General features: G+C 39.2%; 1 protein-coding gene across 3 annotated transcripts in view; it reads right to left on the minus strand.

The window, feature by feature from the left end:
* Positions 1-23460, minus strand: part of elmo1 (engulfment and cell motility 1 (ced-12 homolog, C. elegans)) — a 124756-nt gene that overhangs the window by 63326 nt on the left and 37970 nt on the right. For 2 of the 3 annotated variants that reach the window (XM_063014171.1, XM_063014155.1), the window contains exon 2: positions 1052-1184. In XM_063014171.1, coding sequence (XP_062870241.1) covers positions 1052-1129 — 78 coding nt within the window. In that variant the 5' untranslated portion in view covers positions 1130-1184. Of the gene's footprint in view, positions 1-1051; positions 1185-12419; positions 12557-23460 lie in introns of those variants that run through there. The other variant, XM_063014163.1, reaches the window with a different exon arrangement.

Consider the following 23460-nt stretch of genomic DNA (forward strand, 5'->3'; position numbering starts at 1 on the left):
GGAATATCCCGCTGCACCACCAAAATCAGTATAACTTTGTACCCGTCTACACCCAAATTGGCCAAGGTTAATGACAGGTCAGCACTCATTTTACCAATGACAGACGAACTAAAGAAAACTGCATGTTTTTAAATAATAATGCACTTAAATAAAGAGCACTAATTTATAGAGGCGTACATTCTCAGAGGACTCCACAAGTTCTTAGACACATTAAGCTGTAGGCTTACTGCTACCAAAAATCCCTAGTGACATGGGACCAACGGAGAAAACCAGCATTTTAAAATGTTTTCCCTCAAGCCTAAATGTCTTTTAAAATCATGCATTATGTATTTATCTTCAGTAACCACCACCTTCACCTTGTTTAGGATGAACACTACACACAAGGCAACCTGGACAAGGCACAAACCCAATGCAGGGCCCAGAACACACACTTTTCTTGGTGCAATGTCACCAGTGTGTGCTTATATTGCAAAAAACTATTTCAACACATACAGGAGAATGATAAATTAAAGAAAAACTCTGAATAAAAGGGCATAAATGAGACAGATGCTCTGAAGAGTGCAGATGCTCTGAAGAGCATTTTGTTGGCATGGTTCAGTACCACTTGCCCCTATACAGTGCAGAGCAACTGTAAATTATTACAAAATTCTGATCAAATATTCCTTTGATTTTTATTTATTTATAATAATAGCTTCATGGCATATTTACACAGTGGTTATATTCACAGCAGGTTTAATCTTAATTGATGTCTCTTTCAGTTTAATAATGCCCCATTGACATGGTTTGAGGTCACTGAATTATTTTTAAAAAATCCCAAAAATCAGAGCTATGAGCTTCAGTCACCAGATCTTAAACCAAATAAACTTATAATACAGCAAATAATACAGTGCTTCAAAACACTCACTGGAGTTTAGTTACTTAGACTTGTACAGTCTACGCTAAGACACAACTAAATTGTTCTTCCAGCTGTTCTTGGCTTAACACTTTATTTTTAATTAATTTTTTTATAATCTATCTTTATGTATATACTGGATTGTTGATGCACACTGACCTGGTCTATTTCCATAAGTTTGGGGAAGGCCCCAGGCCATTCAATGGCCACCTTCAGGATGTCCGCCGGGGGTGGCATGGCTGCGGCACTGGGCGGTATAGCCTCTTTAAAGCTGTCTGGCTTTCATTCACGCCTGTAAATGGATAAAAACATATTTATTAGCAAAACAGGGAAAGCACAGGTATCTTAAGTAAGGTGCAGGGTCAGGAAAAACAAATTGTTTATTAATTCCTTAATCCCTATTGCAATACTGACCATAATAATACTCATATAATACGCATATCACAGCCTGACATTTGCCTGAAAGTAATCTAACCAATCATAATTTTGTGTTGCCTAAGCCGTTTGAGCGCTTTAAGAGGTTCTATGCAAGCCAGTTTTAACCCTGATACAACGTTGATCCTGCAGTTTGTTAATATATACAACAAGCGTATTATAGTCACTGTTTGTAGCAGTTTAATCAGATAGTGCTATATCCCTCAATTTCATGTAACTCTAGTGCAGGCCCTGCTCAAGCCAACCACAAAAAATCTGAAGCCTGGAATAACAGTTGGGTTCAGAAGACCTCATTTAGAATAAATGTGGTAGTACAAAAATAGCTAATAAGAGTAAAAGCAGCCGTACAGCATGCACAGATGTCAGTGTGGCTAGCACACATCTAAAACGTTTAACTATTTTCCAAAATCACTTAAAGCTAAACATTGTACCTGGAAAGTACACATAGATAATTAGGTTTTAGTGTTATTATGGTTTGAGATACTTGTTATACTTAAGATAAGCTGTTAAAAACAGAATTGGCACTGCTGCCCCTGCAAATCTGAACCAGTTAATGGGGAACACATCAAGACTTTTAATATGTTAATGCAGTAGTAAACCAAATGATAATTTAATGGTTTGGTTGTTTCTTCCACAATCAAAAAAGGGGCAGTGGTAGCTCAGTGGTTAAGGTACTTGACTAGTAAACAGAAGGTTGCCAGTTCAAGCCCCACCACCACCCAGTTGCCACTGTTGGGCCCCTGAACAAGGCTCTCAACCCTCAATTGCTCGAATTGTATTCAATGATAATTGTAAGTCGCTCTGGATAAAAGCGTCTGCTAAATGTAAAAGAAAAGTATCTTACATCTATGGGTTGCACATACATTTAGCCATATGGTGTATCAAGTATGGAACCATGATAATAACCAGTTAAAAGTCAATTATATATTATACACCGATCAGCCATAACATTAAAACCACCTCCTTGTTTCTACACTCACTGTCCATTTTATCAGCTCCACTTACCATATAGAAGCACTTTGTACTTTCACAATTACTGACTGTAGTCCATCTGTTTCTCTGCATGCTTTGTTAGCCCCCTTTCATGCTGTTCTTCAATGGTCAGGACTCTACCAGGACCACCACAGAGCAGATATTATTTAGGTGGTGGGTCATTCTCAGCACTGGAGTGACACTGACATGGTGGTGGTGTGTTAGTGTGTGTTGTGCTTGTAATGAGTAAATCAGACACAGCAGCACTGATGGAGTTTTTAAACACCTCACTGTCACTGCTGGACTGAGAATTGTCCACCAACCAAAACTATATCCAGCCAACAGCGCCCTGTGGGCAGCGTCCTGTGACCACTGATGAAGGTCTAGAAGATGACAAACTCAAACAGCAGCAATAGATGAGCGATCGTCTCTGACTTTACATCTACAAGGTGGACCAACTAGGTAGGAGTGTCTAATAGAGTGGACAGTGAGCGGACACGGTATTTAAAAATTCCAGCAGCGCTGCTGTGTCTCATCCACTCATATCAGCACAACACACACTAACACACCACCATGTCAGTGTCACTGCAGTGCTGGGAATGATCCACCACCTAAATGATACCAACTCTGTAGTGGTCCTGTGGGGGTCCCGACCATTAAAGAACAGAGTTAAAAGAGGTTAAAAAAGTATGCAGAGAAGCAGATGGACTACAGTCAGTAATTGTTGAACTACAAAGTACTTCTATATGGTAAGTGGAGCTGATAAAATGGACAGTGAGTGTAGAAACAAGAAGGTGGTTTTAATGCTATGGCTGATCGGTGTATATTATATATTATGTTGTCAAACAAATTGACTTTGACAGTTTGGATAATGATCCACATTGATCTACCAACCAGATTTACCTCAGATTTACCAGCAGTGTAAATTTAAGTGGTTACGCTTGCCAACAGTGTTTCAATCCAGTCCTTACACCATTTAGATGCAGAAAACTTTCTCAGGCTGCTCTAGCAAATAGAGCGGCATGTTAACGTGAGCACATAGTAAAGCTTTTGTGTTGGATAAAGAAATCCAGAGAGCATATGCTCAATAGTGTTGCTATATAGCGTAGTTTACAAATTTTGTGTATTACTCATGTTTCGCATGTTCATGAACTTCACATAATTAATCACCATTTTCATAATGCAGTGAATGATTCTCTTGTGAAAACAAGTCCACTTGCTGTCAGCGTAGTGGGCATCAATGCCGTCTATTCAAATATGCCGTCATGTCACTTACTAGCCATGACTCATCCCATAATAACCACCTCAGACATTTCAGAGGCCCTGTTGCCATGGTGGTTGTTGCATCACTGGTTAACATCCATCTTTCCGGGTGGGAATTCTGGATTATATTTATATATAAGCTGATTGTCTGTACTGGACAGAGAAAATGCAGAGCTGACATTGAATGTTTTTATCCCGGCAGCTAAATAAACAGATTCATCGCTCACTGTAATTTAAGACCTGCAGCTAACAATGCCAACAGGGAGGCAACTCTCCACCCTGTCCTTTCCTCTGTCTCTCCCGCAACCTCGCTTTCTGTTTCAGGCTCTTGAAAGTTCCTCTGAGACAGAAAAACTCAGACAGCCACAAATACACAGTCATTGTGCAAAGCAGCACAAGCTGCCCTTTATGCGCTGGACAGCCACAGAGCAGCGTCTCTCCCCCTCACCTCGCCTCTGTAGTGAGGCCATTAGAGTTATAAATTCAGGCTCAGCAGCCCCCTTAGACACTATTGACCTTCGTTACATGCCCATGTACATGAGGTCCTTCCGGGCAAAGTCTGGAATAAATGATGCGGTAAATTCCTGTATGGTGTGTGTATGCACTTGTGTCTCATGTCGAGCCCAAGCAATTTGTTACCATAAGGAATCATGTGGTATCTCTTGCAGACACCCACCAAGAAAATGTAGCTTACAGTTGAATACGTTTACACTGGCACTAATATTCCATTTAGTGCTTCACAATGGAAATGGTATTTATGTGTTTTATTTATTTAGCATAATATTATGACCACCTTCCTAATATTGTGTTGGTCCCCCTTTTGCTGCCAAAACAGCCCCGACCTGTCGAGGCATAGACTCCACTAGACCCCTGAAGGTGTGCTGTGGTATCTGGCAGCAGATCCTTTAACTCCTGTAAGTTGCAAGGTGGGGCCTCCATGGATTGGACTTGTTTGTCCAGCACATCCCACAGATGCTTGATTGGATTGAGATCTGGGGAATTTGGAGACCAAGTCAACACCTCAAATTCTTTGTTGTGATCCACAGAGGCATTATCCTGCTGAAAGAGGCCACGTTTCCATGAACAGGTGTACATGGTCTGCAACAATGCTTAGGTAGGTGGTACGTGTCAAAGTAACATCCACATGGGTGGCAGGACCCAAGGTTTCCCAGCTGAACATTGCCCAAAGCATTACACTGCCTCTGCCAGATTGCCTTCTTCCCATAGTGCATCCTGGTGCCATGTGTTCCCCAGGTACGTGACGCACGCGCACCCGGCCATCCACGCGATGCAAAAGAAAACATGATTCATCAGACCAGGCCACCTTCTTCCATTGTCGGCGCTTTTGGCAGTGGACAAGGGTTAGCATGGGCACCCTGACTGGTCTGCGGCTATGCAGCCTCATACGCAACAAACTGCAATGCACTGTGTATTCTGACACCTTACTATCAGAACCAGTGTTAACTTATTCAGCAATTTGAGCTACAGTAGCTCATCTGTTGGATCAAACCACACGGGCCAGCCTTTGCGCCCCACGTGCATCAGTGAGCCTTGGCCACTCATGGCCCTGTCACCGGTTTACCATTGTTCCTTCCTTGGACCGCTTTTGATAGATACTGACCACTGCAGACGGGGAACACCCCACAAGAGCTGCAGTTTTGGAGATGCTCTGACCCAGTCGTCTAGCCATCACAATATGGCCCTTGTCAAATGTTCACATGCTACCTAATATATCCCACCCACTAACAGGTGCTGTGATAAAGAGATAATCAGTGTTCTTCACTTCACCTGTTGTCATAATGTTATGCCCGGTCGTTGTTTTTAACACTATTGCTAAATGTCCAGTGTTGTGGGTTGAAGAAGAGAAGATGTTTTCCTTTTTCATTTTTAAACTGTTTTGCTGTAACAGCTAAAATTGTACCTGACAGATCTTTAGCACAGAAACTGAGAAAAGAAGGCAAAAACTGTTTGCTTGAGAAAAAAGTGACATTTCAAACAAGCATGCAGTGAAATAAAAAGTTATTGCATTTCAAAAGGGAAGCATATTCATGCATACAAGTTCAAACAGAGCTAGCAAGCTCTGTGATGTAAAAAATAAATCAAAAGCATTATTTTTTGTGTTAGCTAATGCTGTTAGCACAATTATCCTAAAATATTGTGATATTATCTATAGAGTCTTCTCAGTTACTCCTCTTTAATAGGAGCAAAACGTGTCAACAATTCCATAAATGTGATTTTATGAAGGTGAAATTAAAACACTTTACATAAGTAGAATCAGCCATTCATAAGGTTTTAACTTATGCTCAGGGGCACTTTAAAATAACCTCATTTTCATTTTATTACTTTTATTGAGCAAATAAATTAGTCAGCGTTTTGTGTTAATGTGGTTTCTCAGAAAGACTGGATCATGATTAATTTCAAGGTTTTGGCAGTAACATTAGCTGAGAGGAGTTTGATCTGATACTCAGTGGTTATTGATTCTCCTGTTCTGGCCACGGACTCAGTGAACCAGAGAATCTGATTCCGAACAGCCGATGCCTAAAGCTCTTAAGCTGTTTTTAGGAAAGGACAGGATGTGTGAACGTGTGCTGGCGAGAGGATAACAAAACAAACCAAACTAACTAAGCTTCATCTGATCAGCACTCTGTAATCTCAGTCCTAGATGGTATGGGGAGGATGCTACTGTAAACACTATTCATCTTTTTTGTTTTGTCTGTAGTCTTTTTCTGAGTTGTGTATTTGAGTCTTCTTTAATGATGCAGGAGCAGTGTGAAGGACAATGTCATCCTTGAGGGCAATTGTACTCTCATAAACCCTCTGTATAAAGCCTATACACCATATAATACAGAACTAATGGAGAGCAGAGAGCTGGTCTCTGGCCTTTGGTTAGATTTATCTCCCAAATGTTTCTTTAATAGGTTTCGGTTTGTCCATCTTTCTCCCAGAAACCAACCAAACTTGAGGTGATGCCTTCATTCCAGGAAAAAGGCTGTTCCATACCACACATGGATTGTTAATATTTTGAAGGAAAATACCAAGGATGTGGTCAGTAACCACACGGTAGGTTTGATGGTGATTTTCAGTGTGTCTTCTCAAATGCATTAGTATGTTCAAAGCCAAGGTTTGATAGATTTCTATTAAGACTGAGGCTGCCAAATTCTAATTATGATTTTCAAATTGAACACAATGTACACCTTCTCCCATTACTAATGTCTCATGATGAAGCACAAACCAGATCTTGTTCTGCAATTTAAGTAACTGCAACATTCACAATCTAAATATCTGGTCATCTTTAATCAACTATAATCTGTCTGTACATTTTATACCCATCACTAAATGTGTTTACATTACCATTACCAAATATTTATTACATTTTATTTTGTGGCTAAATCCTAAAATCATGAAGTACAATTAAGCACTGTAGACTATACAGTCAAATATATAAATAAACCAATCTGGCGGCTAACCTCAGACTATCACCAATAAAAAGAACACGAATACCTTGTTACTTTTTCTGTGAAACATGTTAAAATATCTGTTTATATCTGTTGTCTTTTTATTTAAATTTTTACCCTCATTTCTCTAACAAATAACAGCACTAAAGCTGTTTTGAACACGTCCTTACTCAAGTCATTTTTTATGACTGTTAGTACAGTCAGTACTAGTACTCAAACTCATTTTCACTATTTAATTAATTTACAGCAGGGTTGTACAGTTTGGGCATAGCACTTGCCCACATGTAACCACTCCTTTATCTGGAAGTGACCTCATGGAGTTTTCAAATAAGAATAGATCAAACTCCTGTACAACACACAATGTGTGAAAATTGTCTTTTTCCTGGGGAGGAGGAAAACAGTTCGGATGACAGGTAGAGCACAGATTTGATTTCTTCAGGGAGTAAAGAGAATGTGAAGTTGATTTTTTTTTGCTTGGTAATTCAGGAAGGAAGTGCATGTGATCCCTCTCTCTGGGGAGGGGTGGGGAAATGCCACATTGGGAGTGAAGCACAAAGACACAGCAAAGCACTTCCATCCAGCTGGCACTGCAGATGATTCAAAGCATGTTTGGTTCTTTTTATTCTGATCTAGCTTAATGATCTATGATATTATCCAAAGGTCATCTTTTGAAAGTAACTTAGAACTTAACCTATACACGTAAAATTTTACATAGTTTTTTTTTAACAGTTGGCAAAAAATATGCATCACTGGAAGTAGCTTACTGATTGCGATTTTTGTCCTGTGGTATCTGTTCAATAAAAGGTAAAGTTACATGTTAGTCAAATAAGAAACTAAAACCCCACTAAAACACATTCAAATAAAAACATTACATTTTACCCACTGATTTCTGTTTAAGTACATGTGGTTACCCATCTAACCCACATAATATACCAAAAGGCTTTTTACTCACTATATTCCCTACTTATAACAAAGTGACATTGTAGTGCCTACAAAGTGTACTACATGTTCAATAGAAAGTCATTTACCACACTTGTCAGTTTTCTTTTGCATATTTCCCATTTCTACTGCTTTCTTACCATCATCAAGGTGTTTTTAGCTGCACAAATGCCAATATGTGATGGAAAACAGTGATTCACTTCTAAAGCTCTCCAAATTGCTGTAATTTCTACTGTTTGGTATAAATTTAACATGGGAAGAAGGGGTAACTGTTGCTAGAGTATTTAATTTTTAATCCCATCCAACACATTACTACACATGTCAAAACAGACTAATGAAACAATTCATAAAAATGCTTTACTAAAACGCTAGTACTTTGCCAGTTTCAGCTAATCTTAAAATATAGCCATCAAAGACCTTTAAGAGGTCTTATAAAGCCATGTGCAATAACATAATATGGAGGCATCCATGTCTATTCAGCTGCAAAATTGATTTCATCCTAGCATGTTTCTTTTTTTCCTGTTGTCTGTTCTTAGGCTTTTGTCCATTCTTGAGCTGACCCAGTAATCGTACTAGTTCTTGACTATGCCCATCTAATTTGCATTTTTATGTAGGGTGCATTTACAATATGTCCAAAACATCCGTAAACTGGTAAATTGCTAGGTAACGGTGTATGTGTGAAAGGGGTTCACTGCATGACATGACATCTCAAAACGTGTGTAAATAAATCATGTTCAGTCCTTTTGCTAACTGTCTATATTGGTGTGAATGTGGGAAGGGGATGGGCTGGTCATTGATCACATTCAATATACATTTCAAAGGAGCCCCCCCAGGCAATGCATCGGACACCTCCACAAAGGGTCCGCGTGTGCAAAGAGGGCACTGGTACAAAGAAAAAAGGGCCTTCATCTCTTCTAGGAAAACAAAAGCCCAGGACATGGAAACCGGGTTATTACTACTCTATCTCTCTCACATTTCACTATCACATACACCTGCAACAGATCTGAATAACACACATTTGACATTTTCCTGTCTGGTACAATGTATATGCATTAGCCAGGGGTTTAGTGTGAGTGTTTAAGGTTATAAAAGGAGCTTTCCCACATATCTATTCAATGGCAAAACACGACAAGACATGCACACTGATCTTTGTGTGTCAACACAATAAGTGATACAAATCTGTAGAAAACATGGCCAGGATGGAGGTCATTGCACAGACATGTAGCAGAGAAAAACCTTTAGAAGCCATTACAACAGCTTCATGTCTGGAACACAACATTTAGGATTTATCCAATCCTAACAGGCACTGCTCCTCATGCAAGATTCCCCCAGAACCTACCACACACAGACTATGCTTATGTACCTGACTCTCAGAACATGAGATCTCATAGAATTTATTGTTAACAAAAGTCACTTCAAATCAAAAGGAATATGGTTGGTCTACGCCATACCATGCTCTACCGTGGTCTGCACTTAATGTGTTAGTAGTTTGTGGATTTTGGATAAATAAATAAAACTTTTTGAAGAACCCTTGAGCACTGATGAAGCCATATATTAAAAGACTCACCAAGAGTCACCAAGGCTTGCATACTTTGCACTGCCAGTGATATGACAGTTAGAATCCAAATTTTGTCCTGAATATATAGAAGACAAGTGTGTCTTTGCTAGTTTTGCTTGCTTACAATGATAAAATCAGAGTATATTTGACTACACTTCAATGTTTGCCATTCTTATACATAACTGTTAACAAAATGGTTAGATTTGCTTATCCTTTTTGACAACACAATGCTTTCGGCATGTGTATACAAGTACCAAGAAGCATGTCATGTCTTGATAATTAGTAGTCTCTGAACAATGGTTGTGCTTTTGACATTATAATTTATATAAAAAGTATAGAACAGAATGCCTTTATTTGTTATACCCATAATTACATGTGTACAGTAAAATTATTTTTTTTTTTCTCAGCCCATATCCCAGCTCCTTTGGAGGCTGGGGTCAGAGTGCAGAGTTAGTCATTGTACGGCACCCCTGGAGCACACAGGGTGAAGGGTCTTGTTCAAGGACCCGAAAGTGGCTGCATAGCAGAGCCTGGATTTGAACTGACAATATTATGATTGATGGGCCAAACCTCTACACAATAGGCTACTGTTTTATCGTTAGTTCGTTAGTTTGATGGAACTCTTGCCCATACCAGAAGACAAGGGTGCAAAAAACTAATAGACAATAATTTAATAACACACCTACAAGCAATAAGTAGTAGCCATCTACTTGCAATGCAATAGCATGCGCTGTATTCAAAGTGTTGGAGCACAGGACACTGTATTGGTGGTTTGTTGTCAGAAAATCTGGCCAAACCAGAGCTAGTTCAACATTAAAAACAAAAATAGAATTACTTTATTCGTCATATATACATTAACACATTACAGTACAATGCAATTCTTTTTCTGCATTTCCCAGCTCGTTTGGAAGCTGGGGTCAGAGTGCAGGGTCAGCCACTGTACGGCATCCATGAAACTGAGAGGTTTAGGAGCCTTGCTCAAGGCCCAACAGTGGCTGCATGGCAGAGCTGGGATTTAAACCCACAACCTTTTGACTGATAGCGTAAATCTTTACCACCTACACTACCACTGCTTCCACTGTATGCATGACTCTTCAACAGCTATACATTCATGTCAACACTAAAACGGTCAAGTAATAATGGAAACAGTTTTGGGACTGATTCGTGGATGAGTTTATCAACCATGTGAGCAATGATGTTTATAACCGCTGCAGTCATGTAAAAACCCACATTAGGTTTATGCAACAGAATGTGTACTCACACTGCACTGAATATTTGTGCTTATATACAAGAAAAGAGTATGTTCCTAGAATACCAAGCAATCTAGTAATAAACAACGTATATTTCCATAAAAAATGTGCTTATAAGGCCGCTCAGGTGGCCGCTCGTCGGTTCGAAACTCAGCTCTGCCATCCGGCTGGGCGGCTATTTGAACAACGTTTGGCTTGTTGTTCCTACAGAGCGGGAAGCCCGAAAGGGACCTTATAACTGATGCAATTACGACCTCTGCTGGCTGGTTAATGGCACCTGCACAGAGTCGAGAGATAATGTGGACAGGTTGTGGCTCTCCATACACAAAGCTCATCCGCATAACGAACTCGCCTCATGCAGGTGAAAAGATGCAGTCGGCTACTGCGCACGTGTCAAGAGTGGGCATGTGACAGTCTCGCTCACCTCAATCTGAAGTGGGGATCAGCATCAGTAGAGAGGAAACGTAATGCAATCGGGTAATTAGATATGACTAGATTGTGAGGAAAATTGGGAGAAATGCCAAAAAATTTTGTTAAAACAACAAAGTCATAATTCTCTATCATAAAATATGTCATATATATATATATACACATCATGGTAAGAGTATATATCATGACAGTATATTGTGTTATAAAATGCTAAAAAAGCTTGCTTTTGTTTCCTGTGGAGTGTCAGGTATGTGAAGTCTTACAGTCATGTTCGTTTTTAAGTTTTTTATCTTTCTTACACACAAAGCTTTTGGAGAATACAATGAAAGTACTTAAAAACAATTTACGAGGAATTAGTTGAACCAAGTTATACTATAGTACATCTTTTTGTCAGTTTAAAAACATTCAGGAAACCAGCTGAAAAAAACAGTGATTCAAAATAATAACAATCACTAATTTAGGTGGATGTTGTAGAAGTGAACTCAAGAAAGCAATCCATGACAATATATAGTAATCCTGAGCTCATACCATTCCATAATTCCCAGCCCTAGATCACATCCTTTTAAAAACAGAAGTGTTACAAGTGTACCTGTGTCATTTTAAACAGTATAAGCAGTAACAGTGTCTTTGTTTCCCTAGCATGCCCTCCTTCTGTCATATAGTAACCAGGATATCCTGTCAAACGACTCCACCTAGACTTCACATCTCGCTGCAAAACAGCATTTTACACTTCAGGCTACTCCCATTCGCATCTCATCACATGGAGCTACAGTAAACCAGAGCTCTCCATTAAAGCCTGAAAATCACTACTGAGATAATCCAAGGTTGGATTGGCTTACACACTCACATTAATGAAATGTAGTACTGTGAGATGGTGTGTGCAGGGCCGAGCTGTTACAGTAATGTGTAAAATCCATTTACCTTCCAGGAACAACATTAACAACTACATTTCATTTTAAAAATGGCCATAAAAATGGATGCTTCAAAACAAGGCAAACACCACTCATTCTTTATCTATTAGATTTAATCCACTGTTCTTTAAATGAAAATTAGTTGTATTAGTCTATGTTCTGAGAAAGCAAGAAGTCCAGTCAGCTGTAGTCTAGCAAGAATCATTTAGAGTACATCAAAATGTGAAGAACAATACAGTTCCCTAATCTGCTCGAGGCACCACCTTAAAGCCCTGTACACTCTAAAACCTACAGCAAGCCAGAAAAAAACCTCACCCGGAAATCTCCACACCAGGCTGCTTAATTCTCCTATAAGCCGATTAACGTCAGGCAGTGCAGGATGCTTCTGTTGGGATGTACATCCACAAGACAGCACAGACTCCCAAAGCCAAACTTAGTCTTATCAGATAACTTTTCTGGCTTTACCAGCCTTGCTTTTGCCACATTGAAGACAGTGCAAGACAGAGAAGGAGAGTTGAACGGAAAGAGGAAGTGGGCGTTCTTCAGAAGTAGAGGAAACGACATTGTAGCACCCTTGTGAAAAAGCGCCAACATTTAAAATCAACTCAGTAGAAGCAGTGTAGAGGAAACCGGCTCATTACCCACCCATCAGATTTGTAACTGAACAGTAACTGACTCGGCTGTCGGGGTACCTCCTGTACATAAAGCCCTCATGAGAATTGTGCTGTGAAAGTGGATTGTAAGGACAGAAAGAAGATTATCTTTGGTGTTTAGCAATCTAAAATACAAAAAAAAAAAACTATTATAAATGCCAATACATATGTCCCATTACAATAAATGGTCGCTTTATACCAAGAGACCTTAAAACCATGGTATTTTTGACACTGGAAAACTGTTAAACGGTATGACCCCTCAATGTTAAAGCCTTTATGGTTATAAACAAGGTGTGGAAACCATTTGTAGTCATATACTTTTATACAATTAACTCTTCTCAAACAAAAAAACCAATAATTTAGTTTGTCATGTCAAGTGAAAAGGGGTTGTGCATTTAAACCTAGGTCAAATATACTCACAGTAACAAATGGAGGAGGAAGCATCTTGATATGCAGCAGCTACTCTACAAAAGGTACCAGGGCATTACATGTAATCAAAGGAAGCATTACATCATTATACACTGCCTGGCCAGAAAAAAGGTCACCACCTGGATTTAACTAAGTAAATAGATAAGAGCCTCCCATTGGATAATTACTGCATAGGTGATTATGTTTCAGCTGGCAACAAGTTATTTAACCCTAACTGATGCAGTGAGTAGCTTCTCATTTGTTAAACAACCATGTGGAAAAACACATCCTGTGGTCGTGGTAAAGATGTTAATCTGTTTCAGAAGGGTCAAATTATTGGCAAAACATCGAAGGAGATTGCTGAAACTACTAAAATCGGGTTAAGAACTGTCCAACACTTTATTATTAAAAAGTGGAAGGACAGTGGGGAAACATCATCTTCGAAGAAGGAATGTGGTCGAAAAAAAATCTTGAATGATCGTGATCTGCGATCACTTAAATGTTTGGTGAAATCAACTGGTAGAAAAACTACAGTAGAACTCAGGGATATGTTTAATAGTGACAGTAAGAGCATTTCCACACGCACAATGCGAAGGGAACTCAAGGGATTGGGACGAAACAGCTGTGTAGCCTTAAGAAAACCACTTGCCAGTGAGGCTAACTGGCAAAAACGGCTTCAATTTGCTAGGGAGCATAAAGATTGGACTCTGGAGCAATGGAAGAAGGTCATGTGGTCTGATGAGTCCAGATTTACCCTGTTCCAGAGTGATGGGCGCATCAGGGTAAGAAGAGAGGCGACTGAAGTGATGCACCCATCATGCCTAGTGCCTACCGTACAAGCCTGTGGGGGCAGTGCTATGATCTGGGGTCGCTGCAGTTGGTCAGGTCTAGGTTCAGCAACGCTATGTGCCCAAAGAATGAGGTCAGCTGATTACCTGAATATACTGAACGACCAGGTTATTCCATCAATGGATTTTTTCTTCCCTGATGGCACGGGCATATTCCAAGATGACAGTGCCAGGATTCATCGGGCTCAAATTGTGAAAGAGTGGTACAGGGAGCATGAGACATCATTTTTACACATGGATTGGCCACCACAGAGTCTAGACCTGAACCCCATTGAGAATCTTTGGGATGTGCTGGAGAAGACTTTGCGCAGTTGTCCAAATCTCCCATCATCAATACAAGATCTTGGGGAAAAATTAATGCAACTCTGGACAGAAATAAATGTTGTGACATTGCAGAAGCTGTGAGTGTGTGACCTTTTTTTTGGCCAGGCAGTGTATTGTAATATATAAGTAATATAAGAGAAAAATGACATTTTATCAACTATGAGACTAAACCTAAACATTTTTGGTGATATTTCTCATTCATTTTCAATTAGAGCTGGTGAGTTCTGGCAACAGGAGGCAGAGTAAATGTTATGCAATTTTATGACTTTATGCAAATTAGAAGCAAAGCAATGTGGCAATTACCAATAGAAACTGAGCACTGAGCAGAGGGGTACACACGCATTAGGTCTTAAAACAATTACAAATGCCAATATATAGATTAAAATAGTCATTAAAATAGATAGTCACTTCACACTCTAAAACCATTGTATTTTTGAAAACACTGTAACAATTTAAAAACTCATGACCCCTCAAGGTTAAATCAATATGATTTACAAGGAATCTTCAAAAAGGTACGCACTTTTATATTTTGGTTGGAAACGGCGAAGGCGGGAGGATTAGTAATTGGTCGTGTCTAAGCGACTGAGAGAGAGCTTATAGTTCGGATTTAGTGGCATCTAATTTTCACCTTTTTGGACCGCTCAAAGAAGCTTTAAGGGGAAGAAGATTTTCATGTGATTATGATGTGAAAGCAGCAGTGCATCAGTGGCTACACGCTCAATCAAAAACATTTTTTGCTGATGGCATTAAAAAGTTGGTACGATGCTGGGAAAATTGCATTGGAAGGTGACTATGTAGAAAAGTGATGTCATTTGTTTTTGAAATACTTAATAAAGAGTTAAAAAAGTGTGAAAACTTGTTATAAGTTGTAGTTTTCTCCAATAACATAACATAAAGCTGTTTCCTAAAGCTAGCAGTGAACTGAGGAAAAAATGCCTTCGAGTAGAAATACACCGGATAAATGGAGTAGCTTGTGTGCATTTTTACAATAAATGGGGAAGCAAATAAGCTGGACTTCTGCACAGAAAATTAACAGTACATTTTTTATCTAGATACAAGTTAATTGGGATCAGTGAAAAGGATCAGCATGACTATCCCAACTAGAGAACATTTTTTACTACTTAAGTACTGCACTTTTACAGCCTCTTCTCAAACCACTGGCTCACTTCCAAACTTCACTGTATGAAGTAGTTTTTAATTATGTTGCAATACTATGCACTAATAAAGTCCTCATAAAAACGATCCTTGGTAAAGCATCACCCTCAGACATTCTCTCATCTTGATTAACCAATCACTGCAGATGTTGGCAGAGACTTCATTTGCCATTGTTACCGAGAGCCCTCCCACTACTTTATACGAGCCATTTTCTGACTATCCGGGGTATCCTTCACCTGTGTGAATAACAGCATAAAGCAGCCTTAACAGTGTCATAGATCAAAATGTCTTTCTAGGGGGAAATTTTCTAGCTGTGTCCTGGATGATACAAAGCATGTACAGTGGGGCCAAAAAGTATTTAGTCCGCCACTGATTGTGCAAGTTCTCCTACTTAGAAAGATGAGAGAGGTCTGTAATTTTCATCATAGGTACACTTCAACTATGAGAGACAAAATGAGAAAAAAAATCCAGGAAATCACATTGTAGGATTTTTAAAGAATTTATTTGTAAATTATGGTGGAAAATAAGTATTTGGTCAATAACAAAAGTTCAACTCAATACTTTGTAACATAACCTTTGTTGGCAATGACAGAGGTCAAACGTTTCCTGTAAGTCTTCACCAGGTTTGCACACACTGTAGCTGGTATTTTGGCCCATTCCTCCATGCAGATCTCCTCTAGAGCAGTGATGTTTTGGGGCTGTCGCTGGGCAACACAGACTTTCAACTCCCTCCACAAATTTTCTATGGGGTTTAGGTCTGGAGACTGGCTAGGCCACTCCAGGACCTTGAAATGCTTTTTACGGAGCCACTTCTTCGTTGCCCGAGCGGTGTGTTTGGGATCATTGTCATGCTGGAAGACCAAGCCACGTTCCATCTTCAATGCTCTCACTGATGGAAGGAGGTTTTGGCTTAAAATCTCACAATACATGGCCCCGTTCATTTTTCCCTTAACACGGATCAGTCGTCCTGTCCCCTTTGCAGAAAAACAGCCCCAAAGCATGATGTTTCCACCCCCATGCTTCACAGTAGGTATGGTGTTCTTGGGATGCAACTCAGCATTCTTCTTCCTCCAAACACGACGAGTTGAGTTTTTACCAAAAAGTTCCATTTTGGTTTCATCTGACCACATGATATTCTCCCAATCCTCTTCTGGATCATCCATATGCTCTCTGGCAAACTTCAGACGGGCCTGGACATGTACTGGCTTAAGCAGGGGTACACGCCTGGCACTGCAGGATTTGAGTCCCTCTCGGCGTAGTGTGTTACTGATGGTAGCCTTTGTTATTTTGGTCCCAGCTCTCTGCAGGTCATTCATCAGGTCCCTCTGTGTAGTTCTGGGATTTTTGCTCACCGTTCTCATGATCATTTTGACCCCACGGGATGAGATCTTGCATGGGGTCCCAGATCGAGGAAGATTATCAATGGTCTTGTATGTCTTCCATTTTCTTACAGTTGCTCCCACAGTTGATTTATTCACACCAACCTGCTTGCCTATTGTAGATTCACTCTTCCCAGCCTGGTGCAGGTCTACAATTTTCTTCCTGGTGTCCTTCGACAGCTCTTTGGTCTTGGCCATGGTTGAGTTTGGAGTCTGACTGTTTGAGGCTGTGGACAGGTGTCTTTTATACAGATAACGAGGTCAAACAGGTGCCATTAATACAGGTAACGAGTGGAGGACAGAAGAGCTTCTTAAAGAAGAAGATACAGGTCTGTGAGAGCCAGAAATCTTGCTTGTTTGTGGGTGACCAAATACTTATTTTCCACCATAATTTACAAATAAATTTTTAAAAAATCCTACAGTGTGATTTCCTGGATTTCTTTTTCTCATTTTGTCTCTCATAGTTGAAGTGTACCTATGATGAAAATTACAGACCTCTCTCATCTTTCTAAGTAGGAGAACTTGCACAATCAGTGGCTGACTAAATACTCTTTGGCCCCACTGTATCTCCAGAAGTAGAGCACTCAACTGCAGTCTCAAAATATCACAAGCAACCGTCACAGTGAGCTAATTAGCACGAGGTCAAAAAAACCCCACCATGAACAAGAGCTGCTAATTACAGCATGCTAGCAGCTTATTTCCCTCATATCCTCTGCTTCTTTCACAGCCTTTAAACGACTGAATGCTTGCCTTATTACTGAGGCAACAGGAAAAGCTGCTTTCCAGTGTTGAAGCGTGAGGAGGAAGAAAGAGGTGTCGAGAGCAGGAGCTTTCATCAGCACTGTGTATTATAATCAAGGAGGGAGATGATTTGCTCAGTTGGCTTATATCACTTGATTGCTGGGATACACTCATCATCGGAACTGCTGAAGAACGGCTCAGGTTGTACAAAGGAGGAAATGACCATTTTACTTGATGCCCATATACCTTTGTCATATTGTGCCACTGTGAGACTGATCTGCCAATTTTTCAAGAACACTAGTCTAGTTCAAGTCATACCAACCAGAGACTTTAGACTCAACTCTGACTAATTTCAAATGACTCGGACTCATGACTCACAAAAAATTATTTAAACAATGAGTCCCTAGAGTCATCATGTGTTAACATTAGTTACGTGTGACAATTATATATATATATATATATATATACTGTATATACTGTATATATATATATATATATATATATATATATATATATATATATTTTCAATGGGTGAATGTTACAGCCAGCTTCCGGCGTAGTGTTGAAGCATCGCTCCCTACTCCCTACACAGTTTGAAGTTCACTTCATTTGAACATTTTTGTTACCTTTGGATTGGAATCTTACTTAAAATGGTAAAATACCCTACGTAGTGAATGTCACAGGACAACTGGGGTGAATGGAACGCTCCTACAGAATTGGCGCTAATGGATGAAAGACCGCTTTCTGAACCAATCAGACCTTCTTATTTTAATTTTTAATAAGAAATGCTGTTATTTGCATTTATTCAGTTTGCGTCACACAGCTGATTGTCAATGAAACGCTTGATTGGCTTTCTAACGAGTTAGGGTTTTACTTCACAACCGGGAAAAGTTTGGAGGTTTATAATTAAAAAGCACATTTACAAAATAACAAATTATATTCCTTATGGGACAACACACGGTTATAAGCATCTGGAAGAACATAAGCAATAATGCATTTACCAGTACAAAGGTGGTAAGAATTAACAATTACTCGTAAAATAATAATGATATTATAAAATTATTTCTTTATAGCCATCTAGTACAGTCGATACTGTGGTAGCTCTGTGGGTACAGCTCTGGGCTACCATTTAAAAGGTTGTGGTTTTAAATCCCAACTGCCAATCAGCCACTGATGGGCCCTTGAGCAAAGACCTTTACCCACTTGGCTTCAGGGGCAACGTACAATGACTGACCATGCACTCTGCACCCCAAAAACCAAACAGTCTGGGGTATGCAGAAAAACAAATATCACTGTACTGTACTAGTGTATATATAACAAGGCAAGGCTATTTGTATAGCACCTTTCAAAAAACAATTCCATTCTATTTTATTCTATATGCAGTCTTATCAATCACATTCCTTGTGCTGTAGCAAAACAGCAATTACCCTCAAGCTAATCGGACTGATCAGTTCTATAAAAAGTGACTACAGATAAAATTATACAAAAAGCCTATTTTATTATACCTATTTTTAGGCAAAACATCCTTTACAAGATATTACACTATTTGTTTCACAGACCAATGCATTCAACCCATTGTTTCAGGGGAACAGGTAAGAGCAGTGCGACAGTGTGATAAACGCACATAGTGAATATAAAAGCACAAAAGTAAAAGAGACTAAACCTGACTGGTTTAACAAGACACGAATCTCAGACAAGTAGTACTCGATAAAAAATGTATAGAGAATTTTAAGGGTCTATTACAGAAACCTTTAAAACTTTAAGAAATGCTGCAAAAAGCTTCTTGGCACCTACTATAGACCCTTTAAAGCTGCATTTGCCAGCATTGTACTAATGGAATTAAAGTAGTGATATCTACATATTTTTAAATGCTGTTCATTGATATGAATACACACTTCTGTTTGTAACATTTAGAATTTTTAGTGGATTTCCACACTGTACTAATATTTATCTTTTCCTAAGGCATCATCACTGCAACATTATATCCCATTTATAAGCTCTGAAGAGATCAGTGCAGCACAGCAAAGAATGGATGGTATCAGGATCATGGATCAGTACATCAAGTCAGGAGTGTGGATTTTATTCGTTTCTTTGGAAAATGAGTTTAGACAGATGTGTGCTCTGAATCCTCAATTTTACAGAGAAATTAATGCATGAACAATTAAAAATGACCTGTTTGTTAATGTCTTTATAAAAACTAACAGCATGGTGCACTTTGGACCATTACTTCAGCAAGTCAGCGAGTGTTTGAAGAAACATGTTGAGGCAACATAAAAAAATAAAGAATTAAATCATCATAAATGACTAAATACACACATTAGCACTACACAAGCTTTTTTTTTTAAACTAAAGGTTTAACTCCACCCTCATCTAATCATCTATAAGCAAACCGTTACTGTAGTAGCCCTAGTAAAATACTGCAGATCAGATCATTGTCACAAAATCCTCCAAACCAGTGCTTTTAAAAACCCTGCACTTATGTAATGTTGCTGTGCCCGGCCTTGCTTTATAAGCTACAAAACAAAAAAATAGTTGAAATTTTTTTCATTTGTGTTCTCAATAGCACAGTGTAGTGAAACATTATTCAAGGCAAGAGAGGGAGAAATAAAAGTTCCCATAAAAGTCAGTAAAGTGAATTGAAAAATTGACGTTAAAAACCAAGTCAAAAACTTCATGTTCACCAAATCTTATTTTTATTTTTAAAGGCCCTGACACTTCAAGCCAAGGTAGGTTTTGCACTTGCATAGAAGTTAATATCCTACCAAAGCATTAAACCTAAACTACCCCTAAAATGTGTATCACACAAAGCCTACTATTCAGCTTGAATAATGCTGTACAATCATAGAGAAAGTAGTACGTGATTATTCCCAGTTACAATCCAATACAAATACCAACACCAGCAAAACAACTACAAAGTCAGAAATAGCAATGACTGAGGTGCCGAAAGTCTCACCCACCTTGCAAAAACTGATTAATGAAAACAGCTGTGCTGTGGGTGTAGTTTTAACACCACAGCTTAACTGACAAGATCAGTCTGTACATGAGTGCACTTGATACAGAAAATTCTGATAATATACACAATCAGTGTTTAATAATGTAGCTTTAATTAAGTGCTACAAATGTCAACTAAAGTAAAGAAACTTCGTTTGTAATGCAATTAAGAACAGAAAGCTTTGATTCGTAAATTAATTCTGTAATAGAAGCGGTACAAAGACAAGATATTTCAAGTTTAATCCTATAAACCACATTGTTTTGGTAAATATATGCACACTATAAAATTAATAAAAATGCATGGAAAAATACAGGATAAGGCAACTGAAAACGTTAAAGAAATACTTAAAAACATATTAAAAGGATGGGCCTTGTGTCCACAAATAATCCAACAACATTTTTCAATGTGTGATTTTAGGTATTTCCCCCCTATTGTGCATAATATCATTAAAAGATTTAAGAATATTATTGTTCATAAAGAGCTAGGCAAATGCTTCTGATCTGTAATGCTTTAGTACATGGATATAACCACATGTCCATGTGTTAACCATTGAACTAAACTAATTCACAGTAAAAATAAATCAGACCTGCCCAACAAAAGTTACATTTTGTTTTACTTTTGTTTTATGAATCTGGCACCTAATAGTAATGACACTTCTCACATCTTCCCTTTTTGCCATGGCTAAATAAACATATCATTCAAACATCTGTGTTAATACTTCAGTAGCAAGAAAGTGCAAATAAAAACAGATACTTTAAAATGTGTCTCATGTCTGTCTGCCCCCAACTGTGCTTACAGACTGTTTAAAATAAGCAAAATACTGCTGGCTATCACCATAAGTACAATAATATGCATGCATACCACTTTGAACAAGGGCTGGCATGAAAGCTGTAACACCACAATAAGTTCCCACAGTCCATTTTTTATTAAGTCCACTCTCATATTTGAGTTCTTACTACCCACTTCTGTTAAGAAATGAGAACTGGTAGTACGGAGAAAAAATGACACTTAAGAGGCCACACACAGTAACTCTGCACACTTCACTAGTCTAAACAGTTAATCAGAAATGTCTTACATAGGTGGCCTTTAACACTGATTAAAATGACCACCTACCATGTGTTACTGCATTTGCTCAACAACCTTTAGAGAGTGAGGGCTACTGCTGAGATCAAAGACTAACTGACCAAAGGGGTCAGCAGTGCTAACCCTCCTTCCTAATGACCTTTCAGTGTTACCTTCTGCTCCCAGACTCAGTGCTGCCACAGAAAACTCTACCCAATCTAACCTAACAAGATCAGATACCGTGACGTCCTGCAAGCACTTCTGCTGAAACAACAAAGTGAAGCAGGAACCATGATTGTTAAATCTTACCACTTTTGTGGTTTGATATACAAAACTCAAATCAAAATTTATTGTCACATCAATTTTTTAACTACTTATAATGCATTATAATTTCTGGAAGTGTATTACATTAAAATTTTCGGCATTTGGCGGACGCCTTTATTCCAAGCGACTTACAGTACTGTGACAGTATACAGTAGGGCTGGGCGATATATCGAGATTTTATAATATATCGATATATTTTCATACACGATATAAGATAAGACAATATCGCGTATATCGATATAAATGTTGCGTTCCAGTTAGATCCGACAGTTCGACTTTCTCTTCTCCCAGTTTGTCTCTGCACATGTTCACCTGCCCCACCCCTCTCCCTCACTGAACACAACTCACCCCTCCCCACCGCTTCACCAGTAAGTCCTGCAGGCAGCGATAGCATGGAGACGGATAAAGGCATGACAGAAGCTATCGAAGAGGAGCTGCTTAGTAAAAAGAATAATAACGGCTCAGTTATTTTGAGATGGTTCGGATTCAAAGTGTAAGATGAGCAGCAGAATAATGTATTCTGTAGAGAAAGCCGAAAACAAGTCCAGACAAAATCTTCGAGCTCCATGTACCTTCATTCGTTTTTCACTTCAAATCCCAAAGTTGAAAAACAAGAAAACGAGTCGTTATTCGTTTCAAAAACCAATATAAACATACAAGCGCATGCACGCGCTGACATGCACGTTAGTTTATACTGGATGATATCCCGACGTCCGAAACTCATTTATTTATTTATCTTCTATTATAGTATTTCTTGTTCTCGGCCAATAAACAACCAAAAATTTATAAAATTGCATGAACTAACTCTGCAGTAAACAAGGAGCAAACAGCAATTAAGCAACAAATAAAGCTGTTGAATAATAATAAAGTGCATGAAGCAGAACACTGATTAAAATGCATTATTATAACGAGGTCTGTAGTAGCTGGTGAACGTGCCCCGGGTTCCCAGCAAAACAGATCTTACAGAGCTCAGAAATCAAAGGCCTCATATACCAGGCCTCCCAATTAGTGCAGATCACCCGCAGCTGTGGGGCTGCCTATTTAAGCCAGCTCCACACAGCAGCGGGTGTCGCACCTTTGTTTGTTTTCGCTATCTGGTGGCAGCTCGTCCACGCTCATTTTGTAGCCTTAGGTGGTATCCCCTGGTGGCATAAGGCCATCCGGGTGTGTAGACCGTAAGGTCGAGGTAGTCAGTGTTCCTTTCTCCTCTCTTAGAAATAGCGTGGTGCGACGCCGTGCAGTCCTCGAACTGCTGTTTGTTTAACTCGATTAGCATTTAGCATTAGCGGTTGCATGCACGCCGTGATACGGCGCTGGTTCAGTGCTCCGCTGTATTGCACTTATTGAATCTATTCATTGGATTCCACAACCGCTGGGTGGCGACTCCGTAAGGCACTCGGTTGGACCGCCAGCAACCCCGGTTCGAATCCGCATGTTTGAGCTTGCCTAACTGAACTTGCTTCTTTTTCT

This window comes from Trichomycterus rosablanca, chromosome 2, assembly GCF_030014385.1.
Source record: "Trichomycterus rosablanca isolate fTriRos1 chromosome 2, fTriRos1.hap1, whole genome shotgun sequence".
Taxonomy (NCBI): Eukaryota; Metazoa; Chordata; class Actinopteri; order Siluriformes; family Trichomycteridae; genus Trichomycterus; species Trichomycterus rosablanca.